The following is a 22,923-nucleotide window of genomic DNA, read 5'->3' as shown; positions in this document are numbered from 1 at the left end:
GAGCTTGCGCTCCGTCTCTAATGACCTCGTTGTCGACGGGACGTTAAACACTAACCTCCTCCTCCTCCTCCAAATGTTAGTGGAAAACCAGTGAAGAATCATGGAGCTGCTTCTCTTTCCTAACCTTACCCAGCTCTGCGGGATGGGTGCGTTATTTCGGATGTGGTGATGTCAGTGGTAAAGAGTGTGCCACCATTTCCGCCCGGGACAGAATTCGTGTTCCCTATTCGTTTGCGTCTAGTTTTATTTCACATTGAAGTGTGAGAACGTTCCAGAAGTGGTTACCTGATAGTTATCAGAAGTGGGGTGTGGGCACGGGCCGGTAAGTATCTAGAAGGACGTGGGAAACCGCCTAAAAAACCGTATCCAGGCTGGGCGGCTCACCCGGCCCTCGTCGTTAATCTGCCGGGCGCATTCGATACGGAACCGGCGCGTCTTCCTCTGTCCCGGGAACTGGCGTTTAACGTGCTCGGGTATCCTGGCGGGTCTGAAGAATCATCGGTGATGTGATTACGCGCAGGTCAGTTGTGATTTCGGCTATCAAATCATCCCCAACGTTTTCGGCCTCATGAAGTCAGTGCGGGGCAGATGCCAAGAAAGGCAAAGTTGCTTTAAGAAGTCGCCGATTTTCTGTGGGTAACCAGGCGTGAGAAGTGGTTATAAATGTTTGCGAAACCAAGCAAAAATATTTTTATTGGTGGAGTAAGGAAGCTTCAAATGCCTTAAATACAGTTGGGAGTGAGACATGCACTTTTAATCTAAAAATCACGCAGAAACGACGTGATACAGCGAGCAATCGAGAGATGCATGTCGGTAATTACTAGGAGAGACAGGAAAATTGGATAAATGAATCAAGAAACAAACTGTGCTAAAGAGGTAATTACGACAGTAATGAAAAAGAAGGTTTCCTTTATTCCCAGACGAATGCCGGAACTGGAAGTCCACTCCCAGATATTCTCAACTGAGGGTCCCTTTGCCCCACATATTTGGCTGAAAAGAACAAAGTTCTAACAGCCTGCGATGCTTTTAAGAATCTAATACATAAAAATGAATTTTTGTGTTTCGGCTTCTTTGTGTTTCTATACTATTCATCTGATTACAGTGAAAGTTTAGTGAATTGTGCGCACACTCGTGAAGGTTTTCTGTGGCATTAAGAACCATCTACCTGCCACCCATAGGGTGGGAGTGAAAAATGGGAGGAGGGTGATGTAAAACATTATCTCAAGAACTGTTTCTGGAGCTGTTTCTATCAAATTGTGTATATACAAAGATTGTGGGGGTAATGTACCACAATAAGCCCTAGGGTTGGGACTGAAAAGACGCGACATGTAAAAATATTCCTTAACAACTGGTATTAGTATCAAACCCATACATTTCGTGGTCACTAGACTTGTTATTGACAACACCATGACGTTTCACCTATAGAACTGAGGGTGGGGGAGGGGGGGTGGCTCGCAAAGACAGTGACATGTCAGTGTATCACTTTAACACCCAACAGAATTACACCAAAACTAGCACTTTGCTAGCTGAAAAAATTTACTGTGACAGTAAGACATCGCCAGTACTCGTATGGCCGAGGGCTTTGGGTGAAAAGGGACATAAAAGCATAACTCAGGATCGCCTGGAGGAATTTCAAGCAAATTTAGTATGAACATAACTCTTTATTAGTATTATTATTTATGTAAAAATACTGTGGGGGTAATATACCCCTATCACCTCTAGGGACGGGGGTGAGGATGCGAGCCCTTGACATGTATAAATATTCGACAGTGACCTATGTTAATATGGAATCCACAGTTTTCGCTGTCGCTACGTTCACCGGATTGACATGTCGCTCCTGGGAGGAGGAGGGGGGGGGGGGGATGCAGGGAGAGTGACATATCAGCATAACTGCAATACCTGAAGCAATTTATACCAAACTTGGGGCACGTATCACTTGATACCTGGATAAAATTACTGTGACAATGAGGCGCCGCTAGCACCTGAGGCTGAGGGGGTGGGGTGAAAGGATACTGAGGCACTGCAGTGCTGCAATTCATGCCATGCACGGCTAGTAGGGAATTGTTATGGCCCAACATTAGGCTCGGCGTGGGACAGTTGGTGCCCAATTAGAATGTGAATAATAATTTTATTGGAAGGAGCATAATTTCAGTGTTCTTCTTTGGAGCTTAAATACAACAACAGAAGAAGTACTTTTCAGTGAAGTATTTGTCTTGAAGTGAGTGAGAGCCGGTAAGTCTGGTGGACTGAATCACAATCACTAAAGTTTCAGTTAACATCCTACATGGTGCACGAGTTAACTCTGATTGCATGAGCACTATGACATGCCATAATACCAAAATCCTGGAGGTCTGCTGTGGTAGAAGCCAAGTCTTGGTGTAACGTGACGACGACTGCTGGCAGCTCCACGTAGTATCAGAGGAGAACGTCTGAAGTCGGTAGGCTGGCTGGCAAACACATCTACAAACGATGTCATAGTCGTTTTACCGGCTTATAAGCTTTTAATTCGTTATTTGTCAAGTCTGTTCAAAACATTGACTCATTCGGTATCTATGTTCTTGCCAGCAAGACAGTTAGGTCCCTAGAGAAGTATAGCTTTTCTTTGCATTCCCATAGATACTGCCATGCAGAGAGTGTTTCTTACTACATTTTATCGTACTCTTAAGACGAGCAAACTTATCCGCTGGGAAGCTGGTGTTTTTGCCAGCAACAGTAACCGCAAACAACTGTACGTTGGAGTAGTCGTCGAAAATGTCAGACTGTAGACAGTTTACTGCATTTAGGGACAAACGAACATATCTGTTTATAAAGCTCGATTCGCATCTGGATCTTTTTAGGAAATGATGATTAAACTGCAACTAAATGTGGCAGACTAGACGTACACCTAGTCATATACACAGAAGTAGTTGCAAATGAATGGCTACCAGTTTACGCCAAAATAGAATCCTATAGCTGGGAACAGAATGAATCTTGTGTTTGACCTTGTGCGAAGACCAACAAACAGTATTTTGCAACTGTACTCTGTGTCAATCAGTTCCATTTAGTTTCACTTAACGAATAACTTACAGACAGGTGCTCTGTGGTGTTTAACAGCGTTATGCAGTTTGTCTACTGGGGTAATAAATCCCTAAGGGTCGTTATTGTTATGTATACAAAGAAAAAAGAAAACTGGAAATTGAGGACATCGAAGTCAGGAAATGAAAAACTGGAGTATATGGCTTAGCCAACTGCTGCATAGGAAGAACATGTAAACAGCAAGTGGAAAAATAGCACTAGTAAAGACAACTGCTGACAAGGTGGTGCTTTTCGAGCCATAGTAATCGCAAATACCATTTGTTGGAGTACTGGTCGGAAATGTCAGAATCGAGACCTCTTACTGCATTAACGGACATACAGAAATAATGTTTACAAGGCTCCATTTACATCTGGAACTTCCTAAGAAATGAAGTGCACTAGATGTTGTACACCTAGTAGAACAACAACCGTTTGCCGAATTTAAAACTGGTGGAATAACAGCTTTTAACTGTAATTCATTTACAAAATTTCTTTACTTAAAGTTCCGTATGACTATACGGCATTGGAAGCAGCAGTCTGCTTCTGTATCCAAAGGGGGGGCCATCTCCATGTATGGTAAAATTTCGATCAGTTTGGTATTTGATTTGATGCACACACCTCACCTAAGAAGTGTATTCTTTTTTCTAACCTCCATGCTCTGACATGGCAAGCCCAAGTGCTCACAATGTGTTTTGCACGAATGCTGATAGGCGATAATGCCGTAGGCCCTCTTCCACGCGATAGTGCACACGTGATCGAGTTCTCAAAAATATGTGTACATGCACGGCTGCAAGCTGGCTACTTCTGTGATGCATAATTCCGTATAGCACATTCTTATTTTGTTTGTGGGTATCTGGTCTGCCAACATTACAATGAGTTTTCACTCTGGTACAAGAACTGCAGCGGCCTTGACCGAGAGCAAGAAGAGACTTGCTTGACACACCCTGTGACATTGCAAGACTGCTTCCAAGATGGCCAACTGTTATCTCAGATACCAGGTGACACTGATGAGCTGGACCTGCATGCTATGCTGGCCCTCAGATCTGCAAACATGTGTATCGCAGCATCCACCATACTTGATGCTTGGTGATAACTCGGCAGCTCTCGTTTGGCATTCAGATGAGGCCACTGCAGTTCTGCGTGACAGTGCAAAAAACATTATAACGGTGGTAGGCTGGGTCCTGCAAGGAAAGTACGACTGCGTGATGCCATTTCATAGTACAGAAGCAGACAGACTGCCAGATATGCACATATGTGTGTTTTTGGGAACTTTATCATGTGACAGCATTTGCATTATTGGGTGACTGCACATGGGTTCTTTAAGGTATGCATTATCACGTGGTTCTGACCCTGGAACATAATCAGCTGTCGCCATTTGTGTTAAACACATCAGGTGCACTTGAGCCTGCTAGCGCAGAGCATGGAGGCTAGGGAAACAATACACTTTCCAGATAAAATGTGTACATCAAATCACGTATAAAAATGATACGTTATTTCTGTTTATAGTAAATGCTAATATCGCACTGTGTGTGAATTAATATGTAAATTTTGCTTATGCATTTTGCAATAGCTTTTTCTTTTTTACAGTTGCAGTTTACATATCATTCTTTTAGGTAGTTGTCTACAACATACACTCCAGATTTTCGCTACTTGAATTCAATGTTCTCTTTTTGTATACGTAACCTTGACTGTGCTTAGGAGTTTATTACCCCATTAGATAAGCTACTTAACACTGTTAAACATCACTCAGCAGCTGATCTGTAAGTTATTTGTTAATCGAAACTACATGAAAGCGACTGGCACAGTGGACAATTGTAAATACTGATCGTTGGTCTATGCGCAGGGTCAGACACGTGATACATTGTGTTTCCAGCTATAAAAGTCTATTTTGGTGTAACTAGTAGACATACATTTGCTCGCTAAAATTTTAAGCATAGGACTAGGTGTATAACATCTAGTCTGTCACATTTAGATGCATTGTAAACCATCTTTTTTCTTTTTTTTATTTACCGATCCAGATATGAATGGAGCTGTATAAACCGATTTTTCGTTTGTCCCTTAATACAGTGAACGGTCTCGATTCCGACATTTTCGACCAGCACTCCAACGAATCGGTATTTGCAGTTACTATGTCTGGCAAAAGCACCAGCTTCCTAGTGGTTTTCTTTGCTAGTGTTAAGAAAAAATAATGAAATCTAGTAAGAGTCATTGTCACCGTGACAGTACCGATCGGAATGCAATTGCCTGCAAGGTGATAGATACCTGAAGGACTCAATGTATCGAACAGAGGAAAGACAGTACCTTAAGAGTCATAAACCTTTCATATGACCGTGACGTCTCTTTAATGTGTTAGCTTAGTGCTCTGAGGCTAAACGTTATATGTGTTAACGTGCTACAGTTTCACCACACTATGCTACAGTCAATATACTTTCATGAAAAAGGCCAAATTAGCAATCATATTTGATCCAATCTATTTATCACATGCATAACAAGTTTCTCATTTTCATGGCGTGCTGCGTGCAAAATGCGGGATTGGTTTGTCAGCCAGGGGTACTTACAAGGTTGGGTTAATGGATGTGGAATATAATCATGATGAGAAAATATTGTGAAGCCTATTTTACTGTGGGGTTGGTAAACCATTCCAGTGTTTACATATACATATGTCCGAACAACAGTCAGGCTGAAAAACTGGCTAATTCTGCACACATATCCCAGATTCTTTGTGTTGGAAACTTATTAGGATTTTTGGTGGGTTAGCAAATAAGACAAGGAACTATTCTGCTACAAAATAAAAAACTGTTAAGGTTTTTGTGGCCACTTGTTGACAAACTGCCTGTTGGCTTCTGTCTCAGGTTCTTTGGCCGATGTTTTTTAATGAATTTTGTGACATTTCGCCAGCACCAGTGGCTGCCATTATAAAATCATGACCTTCCATTGCAGTGGAAGGGCGCTTCCGTGACAGTGCTAGCCACTTGTGCTGGCGAAATGTCAGAAAAATCATTAGACAGACGTTGACTGAAGAACCTGAGACAAAAGCCAACAGGTAGTTTGTCTACTACAAAGTCTTTGTTAATTTCTGCATATCCATTCACACACAGAAAACAACGCTTCCTTTATGTTTGTTTGATGTAGTTTCAGTAACATCAATCTCAATTTTTAACTTATAATTTAAATCTACGTCCAAATAATTTGTTTCTTTCCTCTGCATGTAATTAGGCAAGTACAAAGAATGTATGTTCTCGAATTCCAATACATATTTTCCCCCTTTAAACTATCTTTTTATGTCTTTAACTACTAGTTACATTCCTTCCCGCAAATCTTTTAGCTGAGATAATTTACGGAGTTTAGTATTACCTCTTATTTCCTGCAAAATACTACTGTTATAATGCTCCCCATTTGTCTGCGTGTACACCACCAACTCTTCTGCTGCACGTTCTTGTGGAATTTCCTTGTAGAACTTTAAGTTTACAACTTCTACAAACGAGTGGTCATTTAATGTTGCTCTTCCATTGGTTTTAAGCTATGCGAACAGTTGTTCTGTTGCTAGATGCATGTCTTCCAGTCCACCGCATTTTGACATAATGTTTATTAAGCAGATCCTGGTGGGAATGGTGTTTTATAAACAGTTTTTTCGCAAGTCCTTTAATGTAGTACACATGCTCTAATCTATCATTTTTGGCTAGGACTGCAACGTAACAGCCGCTTATCATTACTGTTTACAGTAAGTGATAATATCTTGTATTCCCCAGTAATCTCCCTACACTGTGTTTAAAGTCATGTATACATCTTTGTAGCACATCTGAGAGAGTTTCCTTTTCCCAATTCCTTTAAGGCAGTTGTTTCAGCCCTGTACTTCAGTGTTCCTTTTTTGATTGCAATGTCCTCCATTACCAGTTTCCTTTTTCGAGGGCATTGTTCATTAACTCCATTTACTGTAATTTCATCAGTGGGAAGTGGTTTCAGCCTGTGAGATACATTTACTAGTTTTCTTAAGATTTATGGAATAAGTGTTGGTAGCAACCAGTCCTAATTCGGCAGTATCTATATTTGATGATATTGTGGAGAGCAATGCTCTAGATCGAGGGTAATATGTTTTTTTTTTTTTTTGCTTTAATATAGCACTTCAGTATAACACTTATGTCGTCTTTGTTGTAGTCAGTTTTAAGAATCTCCACATAGTTTGGAGGTAGAGAGTTAAAACTGTTTGCAGCTAGAATATAGTTTATAAGCTTTTTTTGGTCCCGAATGTCTGGAAGACTTACTTGTACATCAGCCAATTTTTCATTGTCGAAGCAGACAAACTGCAGACGTTCTTAAATATAACAAAGCAGCTCTTCTGTAAGTTATTCGTTAATTGTCGCCACATGGAAGCAGTTGTCACAGAGTAGAGTGGAGCACATCGTAAATACTGTTTGTTGCTGTTTAACACGCTTAAACAGTAGAGCACAGGATCAGACATACGATCCATTTTGTAGCTGTATATTGCAGTCTCCAGCCTGGAAATAGCATGTTCTTTAACCAAGGAAGGCGTAAAAGTTTCACGTAGTCGCATGTCTGGACACTTTTTGGTATCTATAAGGTTGTTAGCAATAACTTTGTTCACTCCTGGCTGTGATTTGACATACAAACTTGTTACACATCTTTACACTTGTAGTTCAACAATATAAACTGTCAGTCCCAACTGTCTTATTGTCGTCCACAGTCACACTGCTGTTTCCCTGACAGTCTTCTTCCATGCAGAAGCCATGGTTTGATATCGGAAAGTCACAGATCTCCATTTTATTAAAAATTCTGCCAAAATCTCGCATTATGTCAAACTCCAAAAGGCAATAGTCATCTGCACGAATGTGCGTCAATATTGCAGACAGCCCTTCTGTTAGAACACCCATTTTAACGTCTGGTTGTTCCACTTCGTATGGTATGGTCACAGGGCTCCTACATTTCTTCGAAATGATTTCCACAGCTTCCTTGCCGATTTTTTCCAGTATTCCTCTTGCTGATACATTATCATTCCCATGTAGGAGAAATGATAACTCTGCCTTGACACTGTATCTCGTTGTGACGAACCTGGAAAATTTAGTACGTAGGTAATACACTCCTGGAAATGGAAAAAAGAACACATTGACACCGGTGTGTCAGACCCACCATACTTGCTCTGGACAATGCGAGAGGGCTGTACAAGCAATGATCACACGCACGGCACAGCGGACACACCAGGAACCGCGGTGTTGGCCGTCGAATGGCGCTAGCTGCGCAGCATTTGTGCACCGCCGCCGTCAGTGTCAGCCAGTTTGCCGTGGCATACGGAGCTCCATCGCAGTCTTTAACACTGGTAGCATGCCGCGACAGCGTGGACGTGAACCGTATGTGCAGTTGACGGACTTTGAGCGAGGGCGTATAGTGGGCATGCGGGAGGCCGGGTGGACGTACCGCCGAATTGCTCAACATGTGGGGCGTGAGGTCTCCACAGTACATCGATGTTGTCGCCAGTGGTCGGCGGAAGGTGCACGTGCCCGTCGACCTGGGACCGGACCGCAGCGACGCATGGATGCACGCCAAGACCGTAGGATCCTACGCAGTGCCGTAGGGGACCGCACCGCCACTTCCCAACAAATTAGGGACACTGTTGCTCCTGGGGTATCGGCGAGGACCATTCGCAACCGTCTCCGTGAAGCTGGGCTACGGTCCCGCACACCGTTAGGCCGTCTTCCGCTCACGCCCCAACATCGTGCAGCCCGCCTCCAGTGGTGTCGCGACAGGCGTGAATGGAGGGACGAATGGAGACGTGTCGTCTTCAGCGATGAGAGTCGCTTCTGCCTTGGTGCCAATGATGGTCGTATGCGTGTTTGGCGCCGTGCAAGTGAGCGCCACCATCAGGACTGCATACGACCGAGGCACACAGGGCCAACACCCGGCATCATGGTGTGGGGAGCGATCTCCTACACTGGCCGTACACCACTGGTGATCGTCGAGGGGACACTGAATAGTGCACGATACATCCAAACCGTCATCGAACCCATCGTTCTACCATTCCTAGACCGGCAAGGGAACTTGCTGTTCCAACAGGACAATGCACGTCCGCATGTATCCCGTGCCACCCAACGTGCTCTAGAAGGTGTAAGTCAACTAACCTGGCCAGCAAGATCTCCGGATCTGTCCCCCATTGAGCATGTTTGGGACTGGATGAAGCGTCGTCTCACGCGGTCTGCACGTCCAGCACGAACGCTGGTCCAACTGAGGCGCCAGGTGGAAATGGCATGGCAAGCCGTTCCACAGGACTACATCCAGCATCTCTACGATCGTCTCCATGGGAGAATAGCAGCCTGCATTGCTGCGAAAGGTGGATGTACACTGTACTAGTGCCGACATTGTGCATGCTCTGTTGCCTGTGTCTATGTGCCTGTGGTTCTGTCAGTGTGATCATGTGATGTATCTGACCCCAGGAATGTGTCAATAAAGTTTCCCCTTCCTGGGACAATGAATTCACGGTGTTCTTATTTCAATTTCCAGGAGTGTAGTTATAGACCACACCTCTCCTTTAAAATTACTTTTTTAACGACGAGAGAAGAATTGGTACCTGGAATGTGAGAACTTTACTCCAGACTGGGAAATCACAGGACATGATAACTGAAATGGAAAAATTAAATTTATATGTATTAGATTTAGCCGAAGTGAGGTGGCCACAACCTGGATACTTTTGGAGTGGAATTTGTGGTGTAATCTATTCTGGTACAGCAGAGAGTATTCCAGGAAATGGTGGAGCGGGCACAATCTGACATATGAAACTGGGAAACAATTTTGTGCAGTACAATGAACGACTAATTATAGTACGGATTGAAATTAAACCAAAGTCTATATGCCAGCAGCAGAGGAGGAAAAAAAGTGATGGAAAAATGTTATGACGAGCTAATTGAATTGATAAAGAAAATACAGGGTGAAGAAAACTTTATTTTACTTGGAGATAGCAATGCAACATTAGGAGAAGGAACCGAAGGAAATACAGTTGGTAAATATGGATTGGGACAAAGGAATGAGAGAAGCGAGAGACTTGTAAGGTCTGCATAGCTATAAACTAATGGTAACGAATATTATATTCTGGCATTATCCAAGGAGGAGATATACGTGGAAAGCCGCAAGAGACATACAAAGGGCACACATAGACTACATACTGGTAAGAGAAACATTCAATCAGTGAAGGACAGCTGAAGCTACCCTGGAGCAGATCTCAACACCAACAATAATTTAGTTGTGATGCTATGTGTACTAAAATTCAAAAGATTAAAGTTGGAAGAAAGAAGCAGTGGGAGGTATCTAAGCTTAAAGATGAGTCTACATAAAATAGCTACACAGCACAAACAAACAGCACCGTTGAGGAAACCAGATAACACATGAGGCTACAACAGAAATGTGGTAAAATAAAGAAATGCATTTTAAACTCTGAAGAAGTGGTATTAGGGAAAAAAGAAACAGCAGAACAGGAAAGAACGGAGAAGTCAGGAAGTCGAGAATATGATGAAGGAAAGAAGAGAGTATAAAAACTCGAAGGATGTAGAAGCAATGCAGAAATACAAGAAATTTGGTAACGAGATTAATAAGAGAGCAAAACAATATAAAGAACAACATTTTAAAGAAATGTGCGAACACACAGATAATAGTATGAAAGTAAGTCAAATTGACATGGCATAGCAGATGTAAAGAATGTCTTCGAAACGCTTGTACAGTAGAGCGTCGATTATCCGAAGTAATTGGGGGACATGGGTGTTCAGAAAACTGGTTTGTTCGGATAATCGAACTGTACATGTTTATTTGCCAAAAAGAAGTACTGTACAGTAAATTTATTCATAAAAACAGGCATGTCTTTTAGTATTACAAAGTAACATACAAAGGCAACTTCAGTAAGAATATATAGTAATAACCTCGTACTTGTCCCTCATAGCATTTTGTATCGTCAAGTTCACTTTTTCACACAGCACCACACAAGTGGTCGTAGCAGAGAACAGAAGGTGACTGCACCGTGAGAAGCTCTTCTTGGGCGCGCGCAATCCGTCAAACTTCGCGGAGCGGCACGCCTCAACTCTAGGCTGGCGCAGCTGTTACTGTGAACAGCTTTGATACTGCCGCTACTTCTACTGCCAGTGCCAAGCCGACAGAAGTGTGCTGATTGTTGAAACACAGCGACTGGCGGCTTGGCCTGTCAGTAGCGCCTTGTGAAGACCCCATTAGAAGCAATGTTCCGCCAGAGTTGGCCCAGTGCGGCGACTACTGTGGGAAACTTGGTTTGGGAGTGAGGGGGATGATGGACGGTGGGGTGGGAGTGTAACAGGTGCGAGCGAGTACACAGTTCGGTTAAGCGGTCGTTCGGTTGACCGACGTTCGGATAATCGACGCTCTACTGTATATAAAAACTACAAACGTGAAGTCGGAATAGTTCGCTGTGGTAATAAAGAAGAATCAGATATCATTCAGATGGGAGTACGATAACGTTGCTCCCTATCCCCATACTTCTTTAATTTGTAGATACAGATGGCAGTCGACATGGTGAGAAAAGACGTAAACATAGGAGTTAACAGTTCATGAAGATAAAGTGGACATGCTGAAATTCACGGATGACATAGCACTAATTACAGAAAGTGAAGGAGACCTGCGAAAAATATTGAACACAACGAATAGAATAATGGAGAAGCAGTTCTGTATGACAATAAAACACACATAAAACAAAAGTTCTAGTCAGCATTAGAAGCGAGGAAAGCAAGACAGCGGTAAAGTTGAAAATGAGACAATTGAGGAAGTGAACGAGTTTAATTAACTGGGTAGTAAAATTTCGAGTGGTGGAAGAAGCTACTGGGAGATAGTGTGCAGAACTGGCCAGGCCAAGAATGATTTTAATAAGAAGAAAAACATATTCACTACAAAGAGTATAAGCCTTGACGTGAGGAAACAAATGTTGAAGACCTACATGTTGAACACTTAAAAAATTTGCAGAGGAGCTTGGACGATAGGAGTGAGAAACATGGTGCTACAGGAGAATGATGAACATTAGCTGGACAGAAATGATCACAAACGAGGAAGTTTTTATTCCAGCAGGAGGGAAAAGATGGAACACGAAAAAGAAGGAGGGCTCAGCTGATAGGCCACGTACTCCGACATGACGGTGTATTGAAAAGAGTAACTGAGGGAGCAGTGAAGGGAGAAATGTTAGAGGAAGACCCAGACTAGAGTATATTAAACAAACATTGGGACAGAGAAAATGTTGTTGAGAACTGGTTCTGTAACGGGTAGAGGCACATTTAAATTCTTCTTGCTGTGCGCATACCATTTTCCGTGTAATTTATGTTGCCAATGTTAGTAACAAGGTTGTCCAGCTTCACCGTAATAACGACAAACCAAAGCGTTCCGCAGTTGGTCCCATCTTTCTCCCTAACAGCCGAGTAACGCTTAGCTCTTCGGAGAAATCCATGTTAACAGTTTTCGCTACTACATAAGACTGATTAGCTGCGGCTATCAGGCCTTCCTTTGTACTTAAAAGAACGAAGATGGCGGCACTCTGGCGCGTTAGCACCGCACAACAGCTGTTCTGTAAGTTATTCGTTAATTGATACTAAATGGAAGTGATTGGCACAGAGCACAATTGTAAACGCGGTTTGTTGGTGTCTAATACAGTTAAAACAGCCTTGCACAGGGTCAAACTAATTTTCCCTATGAAACAGAGTTACGTGGCCCGCTGTGTACCATCAATTGCTGAAAACATCTTTTCGATATTTTGAACCATTCATAAAATAAAGGCGCGTTAGATCTGATGCGATTCACCCTGTAGACGTCACGCAAGTTCGCGGCATAGTCATACAGTGAAAGGATTAATGACTCATTTTATATTATTCGTCGTGTTACCGATTTATGCTCGCATCTTATAATAAGCAGTAAACCCTCCACTCCTGAATCTTTAAAGAATCTAACCCCCATATAATAAAGAGCTTTAGACGTCTGATAACTTAACAGGTGAGTTAATGTATTAAATACACTCCTGGAAATTGAAATAAGAACACCGTGAATTCATTGTCCCAGGAAGGGGGAACTTTATTGACACATTCCTGAGGTCAGATACATTACATGATCACACTGACAGAACCACAGGCACATAGACACAGGCAACAGAGCATGCACAATGTCGGCACTAGTACAGTGTATATCCACCTTTCGCAGCAATGCAGGCTGCTATTCTCCCATGGAGACGATCGTAGAGACGCTGGATGTAGTCCTGTGGAACGGCTTGCCATGCCATTTCCACCTGGCGCCTCAGTTGGACCAGCGTTCGTGCTGGACGTGCAGACCGCGTGAGACGACGCTTCATCCAGTCCCAAACATGCTCAATGGGGGACAGATCCGGAGATCTTGCTGGCCAGGGTAGTTGACTTACACCTTCTAGAGCACGTTGGGTGGCACGGGATACATGCGGACGTGCATTGTCCTGTTGGAACAGCAAGTTCCCTTGCCGGTCTAGGAATGGTAGAACGATGGGTTCGATGACGGTTTGGATGTACCGTGCACTATTCAGTGTCCCCTCGACGATCACCAGTGGTGTACGGCCAGTGTAGGAGATCGCTCCCCACACCATGATGCCGGGTGTTGGCCCTGTGTGCCTCGGTCGTATGCTGTCCTGATTGTGGCGCTCACCTGCACGGCGCCAAACACGCATACGACCATCATTGGCACCAAGGCAGAAGCGACTCTCATCGCTGAAGACGACACATCTCCATTCGTCCCTCCATTCACGCCTGTCGCGACACCACTGGAGGCGGGCTGCACGATGTTGGGGCGTGAGCGGAAGACGGCCTAACGGTGTGCGGGACCGTAGCCCAGCTGCATGGAGACGGTTGCGAATGGTCCTCGCCGATACCCCAGGAGCAACAGTGTCCCTAATTTGCTGGGAAGTGGCGGTGCGGTCCCCTACGGCACTGCGTAGGATCCTACGGTCTTGGCGTGCATCCGTGCGTCGGTCGCTGCGGTCCGGTCCCAGGTCGACGGGCACGTGCACCTTCCGCCGACCACTGGCGACAACATCGATGTACTGTGGAGACCTCACGCCCCACGTGTTGAGCAATTCGGCGGTACGTCCATCTGGCCTCCCGCATGCCCACTATACGCCCTCGCTCAAAGTCCGTCAACTGCACGTACGGTTCACGTCCACGCTGTCGCGGCATGCTACGGCCACGGCAAACTGGCTGACACTGACGGCGGCGGTGCACAAATGCTGCGCAGCTAGCGCCATTCGACGGCCAACACCGCGGTTCCTGGTGTGTCCGCTGTGCCGTGCGTGTGATCATTGCTTGTACAGCCCTCTCGCAGTGTCCGGAGTAAGTATGGTGGGTCTGACACATCGGTGTCAATGTGTTCTTTTTTCCGTTTCCAGGAGTGTATATTACGTGTAGACATGTAAGTGAGAAAAAGTTTAGTATAGGTTTGAAATTGTATTTAAAGTTAATTGAAAGCCGATAAGAGCTCTCATTATCAAACACTGGACTGAGTATAGTGTAGGTAATTTGCGCTCTATTTTATGCAAAAGCTATTTTTGCGCACATCTCAATGTTTATGACGTCTTCTTCAGAAATACGCAATAATTTTGCGAGTGCTTCAGTAGTACATGTGGACACAGTCTGCAAATGGTTTTGCGAATAGAGTTAGTAGTAAAAGATTAATAACCTAAAAAGTCATGCCAGAAGTTTCACTAAGTAGTACTATTTGAAAGAAACTGCATAAATATTCAGTCAGATCTTGATAAGATCAGAGATTGACAATTTGCTTTAAATGTTCTGAAATGTAAAACTGTATACTTCACGAAACGAAACAATGTAGTATCCTAGGACTATAATATTAATGAGTCACTGTTGGAATCGGCCAACTCGTACAAAGACGTGCGAATAGCACTTTGTAGTGCTATGATGTGGAATGATCTCATAGGTTCAGTCGTGGGTAAAGCACCTGGCAGAAATACTGCATACATACATACATACATTAATCCTTGTTCCATAGATCATGAATATGACATTTCGTAATGATGTGGAACGTGTCAGTTTAACATAAGTTTTCTTTAAACAAATTAATTAATTAATTAACTTGTTTACAGTTGTTACTTCATATCCAAGAATTCATCTATTGAGCAGAAGGAGATGTCATTCAGAAACTCCTCCAATTTGCTTTCAAATGCTGGTTGGCTATCTGTCAGACCCTCAATATGATTTGGCAAATGACCAAAGACCCATGTGGCAGCATAATTCACCCCTTTCTGTGCCAAAGTGAGATTTAATCCAGAATAGTGAATATCATCCTTTCTTCTAGTGAAGTGCAATCAGTCTACAAAGGAGATTGCTGACAAGTCACTCGAGCAACCGGTTCTATAATATTGCTCAAGTGTGTGGGACACTTACCACATAGGACAAACAGGGGATCTTGAACGTATACAGGGCAGAGCAGCACGAATGGTCACAGGTTTATTTAATCCGCGGGAGACTGTCACAGAAGTATTGAAGGAACTGAACTGGCAGACTTTTGAAGATAGACGTAAACAATGCGTGAACGCCTATTAACAAAATTTCAAGAACCGGCTTTAAATGATTACTTTAGGAATATATTGCAACCCCTTAAGCATCGCTCATACTGGGATCGTGAGGATAAGATTAGAATAATTGCTGCACGCACAGAGGCATTCAAACAATCATTCTTCCCACGCTCCATACGTGAATGGAACAGGAAGAAGCCCTAAAATTGGTACAATGGGACGTACCCTCTGCTATGCACCTCACAGTGGTTTGCAGAGTATAGATGTAGATGTTGATCTAGCTCCTTTCAGTCACTGTTTTTTACTCAAGAAAAGAAGGGACCGTACAGTTTTTCATGAGAAATGGCACAAAAAACGTTTACTTGAAGCGAGTCTCTCTCACTCTCATTGCGAAAAGGCCGATGAAAAGCACGTTGGACCGAAATCAGTGACTTAGTCCTTGTAAACTGCAGCACACTAGACGCCTTCTGTTAAGCGTACGCCTGACTGCCAACTGACAAGACGCATTCACTAACATGTTGTTGTTGTGGTCTTCAGTCCAGAGACTGGTTAGATGCAGCTCTCAATGTTACTCTATCCTGTGCAAGCTTCTTCATCTCCCAGTACCTACTGCAGCCTACATCCTTTTGAATCTGCTTAATGTATTTATCTCTTGGTCTCCCTCTACAATTTTTATCCTCCAAGCTGCCCTCCATTACTAAATTGGTGATTCCTTGATGCCTCAGAACATGTCCTACCAACCGATCCCTTCTTCTAGTCAAGTTGTGACACAAACTCCTCTTCTCCCGAATTCTATTCAATACCTCCTCATTTCTGAAAGAATTTGTGTGGAGTGTAACCATGTATGGAAGTGAAACATGGACGATAAATAGTTCGGACAAGAAGAGAATAGAAGCTTTCGAAATGTGGTGCTACAGAAGAATGCTGAAGATTAGATGGGTAGATCACATAACTAATGAGGAAGTATTGAATAGGATTGGGCAGAAGAGAAGTTTGTGGCACAACTTGACCAGAAGAAGGGATCGGTTGGTAGGACATGTTCTGAGGCATCAAAGGATCAGCAATTTAGTATTGGAGGGCAGCGTGGAGGGTAAAAATCGTAGAGGGAGACCAAGAGATGAATACACTAAGCAGATTCAGAAGGATGTAGGTTGCAGTAGGTACTGGGAGATGAAGAAGCTGGCACAGGATAGAGTAGCATGGAGAGCTGCATCAAACCAGTCTCAGGACTGAAGACCACAACAACGACAACATTTATGTGACCTACCCATCTAATCTTCAGCGTTCTTCTGTAGCACCACATTTCGAAAGCTTCTATTCTCTTCTTGTCCAAACTATTTATCGTCCATTTTTCACTTCCATACATGCCCACACTCCATACAAATACTTTCAGAAACGACTTCCTGACGCTTAAATCTCTAATAGCTATTAACAAATTTCTCTTCTTCAGAAACGCTTTCCTTGCCATTGCCAGTCTACATTTTATATCCTCTCTACTCCGACCATCATCAGTTATTTTGCTCCCCAAATAGCAAAACTCCTTTACTACTTTAAGTGTCTCATTTCCTAATCTAATTCCCTAAGCACCACCCCACTTAATTCGACTACATTCCATTATCCTCGTTTTGCTTTTGTTGATGTTCATCTTATACCCTCCTTTCAAGACACTATCCATTCCATTGAACTGCTCTTCCAAGTCCTTTGCTGTCTCTGACAGAATTACAATGTCATCGGCGAACATCGAAGTTTTTATTTCTTCTCCATGGATTTTAATACCTACTCCGAATTTTTCTTTTGTTTTCTTTACTGTTTGCTCAATATATAGATTGAACAGCACCGGGGAGAGGCTACAACCCTGTCTCACTCCCTTCCCAACCACTGCTTCCCTTTCATGTCCCTCAACTCTTATAACTGCCATCTACTTTCTGTACAAATTGTAACTAGCCTTTCGCTCCCTGTATTTTACCCCTGCCACCTTCAGAGAGTATTCCAGTCAACATTGTCAAAAGCTTTCTCTAAGTCTACAAAACCCTTCCTTAATCTTTCTTCTAAGATAAGTCGTAGGGTCAGTATTGCCTCACGTGTCCCCGAGGTTGGCATCTACGTTTTTCCATTCGTCTGTAAAGAATTCGCGTTAGTATTTTGCAGCGGTGGCTTATTAAACTGATAGTTCGGTAGTTTTCACATCTGTCAGCACCTGCTTTCTTTGGGGTTGGAATTATTATATTCTTCTTGAAGTCTGAGGGAATTTCGCCTGTCTTATACATCTTGCTCACCAGATGGTAGAGTTTTGTCAGGACTGGCTCTCCCAAGGCTGTCAGTAGTTCTAATGGAATGTTGTCTACTCCCGGGGCCTTGTTTCGACTCAGGTCTTACAGTGCTCTGTCAAACTCTTCACGCAGTATCGTATCTCCCATTTCATCTTCATCTACATCCTCTTCCATTTCCATAATATTGTCGTCAAGAACATCGCCCCTATATGGACCCTCTATATACTCCTTCCACCTTTCTGCTCTCCCTTCTTTGCTTAGTACTGGGTTTCCATCTGAATTCTTGATATTCATGCAAGTGGTTCTCTTTTCTCCAACGGTCTCTTTAATTTTCCTGACATGTAACGGCGATTTTCTGATATCTAGGCCAAGCTCATTCAGACGGCACCGTCCAAAATCAAGTCATTCTTTCTGAAACACCCTGTATTTAGTGAATATAGTCTGCATAATTTGCGCGTCATGAGTTACGCCCCATCACGACATATACACTATTTGTAAAATTCCCCTTGCTGTCTTAAATCTGTAACATGAGACTTTTCCTCTTAATGGATAGGTCGTGACAGTATTTTAAATTTTTAGGTTTGGATATTAATTAAAACTCATCCGAAATAACTGAAAGACCACTTTTTTGTAGCGGCTGGAAGCCGTTAGATAGGTAATTTGCAACTCGGTCTGTGCACCGTAAGCTAAGTTAGCTATTAAGTAATGCAGATGGTTACCTTCCTGTTCTGAACGGTTCAAAAGTTTGTAATTTTTACATTTTACGTAGCTTTTGCTGCTGAGTAATGCGACCGCTCTCCGTGGCAGACCCGATGCACGCGCTGCTGTACCTGTGCTTCATGCTGGGCTCGTGCGCCTTCTTCTCGAAGGCGTGGCTGAGCGTGTCCGGGTCGTCGGCTCGCGACGTGGCGCGGCGGCTGCGCGAGCAGCGGATGGTGATGCCGGGACACCGCGACGGGTCGCTGGTGCGCGAGCTCGACCGCTACATCTCGACGGCCGCCGCCTTCGGGGGCGTCTGCATAGGCGCGCTCTCCGTGCTCGCCGACGTGCTGGGCGCCATCGGCTCGGGCACCGGCATCTTGCTCGCCGTCACCATCATCTACGAGTACTTCGAGATATTCGTGCGCGAGCAGGGCTCCCCTGGCTCCGTCGGCCTTCTCTTCTGAGACGGACCTGGAAGACTGGCCTGTGGTCGGACGTTCGAGTCGGCAGATCCTTTGTGGAAAGTTGCACTGCAAAGTACGATACGAAGAACACGGACTAGTGATGAGTATGAATATGAGTGCATTGTCAAATAGTGCTCGCTGAGGAGCGCTGTGCCAATATGTTGTATCTGACACAGACCCTTCCTCGTACGCACTGGAAATTTCCAGAGGCTGTTTTGGTCCGACTGTGTCTTAACGAATGGTGGGAAGCTGACGAGGATTTTAGTCTGCCCCTCTGCTTATCGTCAGTGACTCTTGTTGACCTTAATTTTGTTAATTGATTTGTTTATAATCTCACTTAAACCCTTGTATAAAAACATTTACTGTTTAATCAAACGGAACATATGCAGTTGTGAGTAATGTAGGCTCTGTCTGTACCACCAGTCTACTCTAACCTTAATACATACACAACCTCATCAAAAGTAATCGCCAACCAGACACTTTATTATTATATCGGTGCATAACTTCGAAGCGTTTTTGTTTTGCATGTTGGTATTCCGATTGCTATGGCTTCATTTATTAATTGTCATTTCTATTTGAGTTTACATATTGTCATTTTGTCGTTTCCAGATAGTGAGTGGAGCTGTGGACGCTAGCAAATGGAATGCTTAGAGGAGAAATCGGAACGCTTCCGACATATTCTTCCGTTTGAGTTCATCAGATGGGTAACAGCGCTTTGTATGAAAATTATGCCACTGAACACAGAAAGTCAAGAAAATGGTTCCTCGTTTAGACATTAGTCACTCTCCGCGTTCAGGAAGAGGGTTGGGTTGGGTTGTTTGGGGAAGGAGACCAGACAGCAAGGTCATCGGTCTCATCGGATTAGGGAAGGATGGGGAAGGAAGTCGGCCGCGCCCTTTCAAAGGAACCATCCCGGCATTTGCCTGGAGCGATTTATGGAAATCACGGAAAACCTAAATCATGATGGCCGGACGCGGGATTGAACCGTCGTCCTCCCGAATGCGAGTCCAGTGTCTAACCACTGCGCCACCTCGCTCGGTGCGTTCAGGAAGACCTTCGAGGTTTGCTGAAGATCGTTTAACCGCATTAATCTACAATGATACACGTCAGTGCACTCGAGAACTGGCAAATGTGTAGAAACTGCGATCATTCCACTAGCGTGCAACATTTACACGCAATGGGAAAGGTTAAAACGCCGGATGTAGGGGTACTACTTGGTCTAAGCCAAACTGACAAAAATCAATGGGTGGTCATATGTCCATCTCTACTTGCTCACTATCGATTTGCTTGTGAACAAGACCGACCATTCCTATCCTATATCGTTACTGGTGACAAGACATGGTGTCTTTATGATAAGACAAGGAAAAGAAAGGAATGATTGAGCCCAACGAACACAACAACTACCTGTACAAAGACCTGCGCACTTCCACAAAAAAGATAATGTTATGCATCTGATAGAAGAGCGGCGGTGTGGCGTACTAAGAATTGCTTCCCCGAGATGTAACCCATCACTGCTGACATTTACTGTCAGCAACTGAGACTTATTGCAGACGCAATGCAAGAACAGCGACCAGGAAGACTGCGTGAAATGGCGCTACTCTACGATAACGCCCGCCCGCATTCTGCTGAACTGATAAAAGCACTATAAGGGTAGTTGGGTTGGGAAGGCATTCCGCGTCCATCTTATTCATTTGTTCTTGCTCCCTGGGATTTTTACCTTTTCCGCTCTCTAACGAATAACCTTCGAGGAACTTCCTTTCCGGATGAAAATGCGCTCAGAGTATGGTTGGACGAGTTATTCGTCTCAGAACCACGTGATTTCTACAGTAGCGGAATGGAAAGGTTACCCCAGCGTTGGCAGACTGTTGTAAATGAGAATATGCTATTAATGACTAAAGTCTCTGTTATACGCATCTGCTGTGTTTAATAACGCTACGAATTTGTTCACCAACCCAGTAGTTTACATTAATATGGAGTGCATCCACTATTCGTCTTGAGCTCTGCTGGGGACACTTTCAGTGTAGTGTCTGAATGTCTTTGGAGGAATGACAGTCCATATTTCCTCAGGAGCCGAAACCAGAGGAAGTAGTGATGTTGCACGTTGGAGTTCGTAGCGAAGTCAGTGTTCTAAGTTATCGCAAAGGTACTCCATTTGGTTCAGATGGGGCTCTGGGCAGGGTAGCCAATTTCAGGAACGTTTTTGTGCATAAATCATGCCTCACAGGTGCTGCTTTACGTCAGGGTGCATTCTCATGCTGATACAATAATCTTCTAACAGCTACTGTACTGTACGCAGTACACAATACAATGCTGTAAAATACACTACTGGCCATTAAAATAGCTACACCACGAAGATGACGTGCTACAGACGCGAAATTTAACCGACAGGAAGAAGATGCTGTGAGATGCAAATGATTAGCTTTTCAGAGCATTCACACAACGTTGGCGCCGGTGGCGACACCTACAACTTGCTGACATGAGGAAAGTTTCCAATCGATTTCTCATACACAAACGGCAGTTGACCGGCGTTGCCTGGTGAAACGTTGTTGGGATGCCTCGTGTAAGGAGGAGAAATGCGTACCATCACGTTTCCGACTTTGATAAAGGTCGGATTGTAGCCTACCGCAATTGCGGTTTATGGGACCGCGACATTGCTGCTCGCGTTGGTCGAGATCCAATGACTGTTAGCAGAATATGAAATCGGTGGGTTCAGGAGGGTAATACGGAACGCCGTGCTGGATCCCAACGGCATCGTATCACTAGCAGTAGAGATGACAGACACCTTATCCGCATGGCTGTAACGGATCGTGCAGCCACGTCTCGATACCTGAGTCAACGGATGGAGACGTTTGCAAGACAACAACCATCTGCACGAACAGTTCGACGACGTTTGCAGCAGCATGGGCTATCAGCTCGGAGACCGTGGCTGCGGTTACCCTTGATGCTGCATCACAGACAGAATGGAAATGGAAATGCCGTGTGGCCAGGGCCTCCCGTCGGGTAGACCAGAGGGCCTGCGATGGTGTACTCAGCGACGAACCTGGGTGCACGAATGGCAAAACGTCATTTTTTCGGATGAATCCAGGGTCTGTTTACAGCATCAAGATGGTCGCATCCGCGTTTGGCGACATCGCGGTGAGCGCACATTGGAAGCGTGTATTCGTCATCGCCATACTGGCGTATCACCCGGCGTGATGGTATGGAGTGGCATTGGTTACACGTCTCGGTCACCTCTTGTTCGCATTGACGGCACTTTGAACAGTGGACGTTACATTTCAGATGTGGCTCTACCCTTCATTCGATCCCTGCGAAACCCTACATTTCAGCAGGATAATGCACGACCGCATGTTGCAGGTCCTGTACGGGCCTTTCTGGATACAGAAAATGTTCGACTGCTGCCCTGGCCAACACATTCTCCAGATCTCTCACCAATTGAAAACGTCTGGTCAATGGTGGTCGAGCAACTGGCTCGTCACAATACGCCAGTCACTACTCTTGATGAACTGTGGTATCGTGTTGAAGCTGCATGGGCAGCTGTACCTGTACACGCCATCCAAGCTCTGTTTGACTCAATGCCCAGGCGTATCAAGGGCGTTATTACGGCCAGAGGTGGTTGTTCTGGGTACTGATTTCTCAGGATCTATGCACCCAGATTACGTGAAAATGTAATCACATGTCAGTTCTAGTATAATATGTTTGTTCATTGAATACCCGTTTATCATCTGCATTTCTGCTTGCAGCATTTTTAATGGCCAGTAGTGTATGTTCATATCCTTCTAAGTTTAGTTTTTGAATAAACGCAATACAGGGAGCACACTCCTACCGTAACACCACCTCCTCCGTACTGTACTTCTCTGTAGGCACTATTAATGATGGCAGA

General features: G+C 44.2%; 1 protein-coding gene across 1 annotated transcript in view; it reads left to right on the top strand.

Annotated features, from left to right (window-relative positions):
- LOC124622380 (protein transport protein Sec61 subunit alpha-like) overlaps window positions 1-19,262 on the top strand; it is a 59,533-nt gene extending 40,271 nt beyond the window's left edge. The window contains exon 3 of the mRNA XM_047148068.1: window positions 18,685-19,262. Coding sequence (XP_047004024.1) covers window positions 18,685-19,043 — 359 coding nt within the window. The 3' untranslated portion in view covers window positions 19,044-19,262. The remainder of the gene's footprint in view (window positions 1-18,684) is intronic.
- Window positions 19,263-22,923: the final 3,661 nt, after the last annotated feature.

Source organism: Schistocerca americana, chromosome 7 (assembly GCF_021461395.2).
Source record: "Schistocerca americana isolate TAMUIC-IGC-003095 chromosome 7, iqSchAmer2.1, whole genome shotgun sequence".
Classification (NCBI taxonomy): domain Eukaryota; kingdom Metazoa; phylum Arthropoda; class Insecta; order Orthoptera; family Acrididae; genus Schistocerca; species Schistocerca americana.
This window is presented reverse-complemented; position numbering and strand designations above follow the sequence as displayed.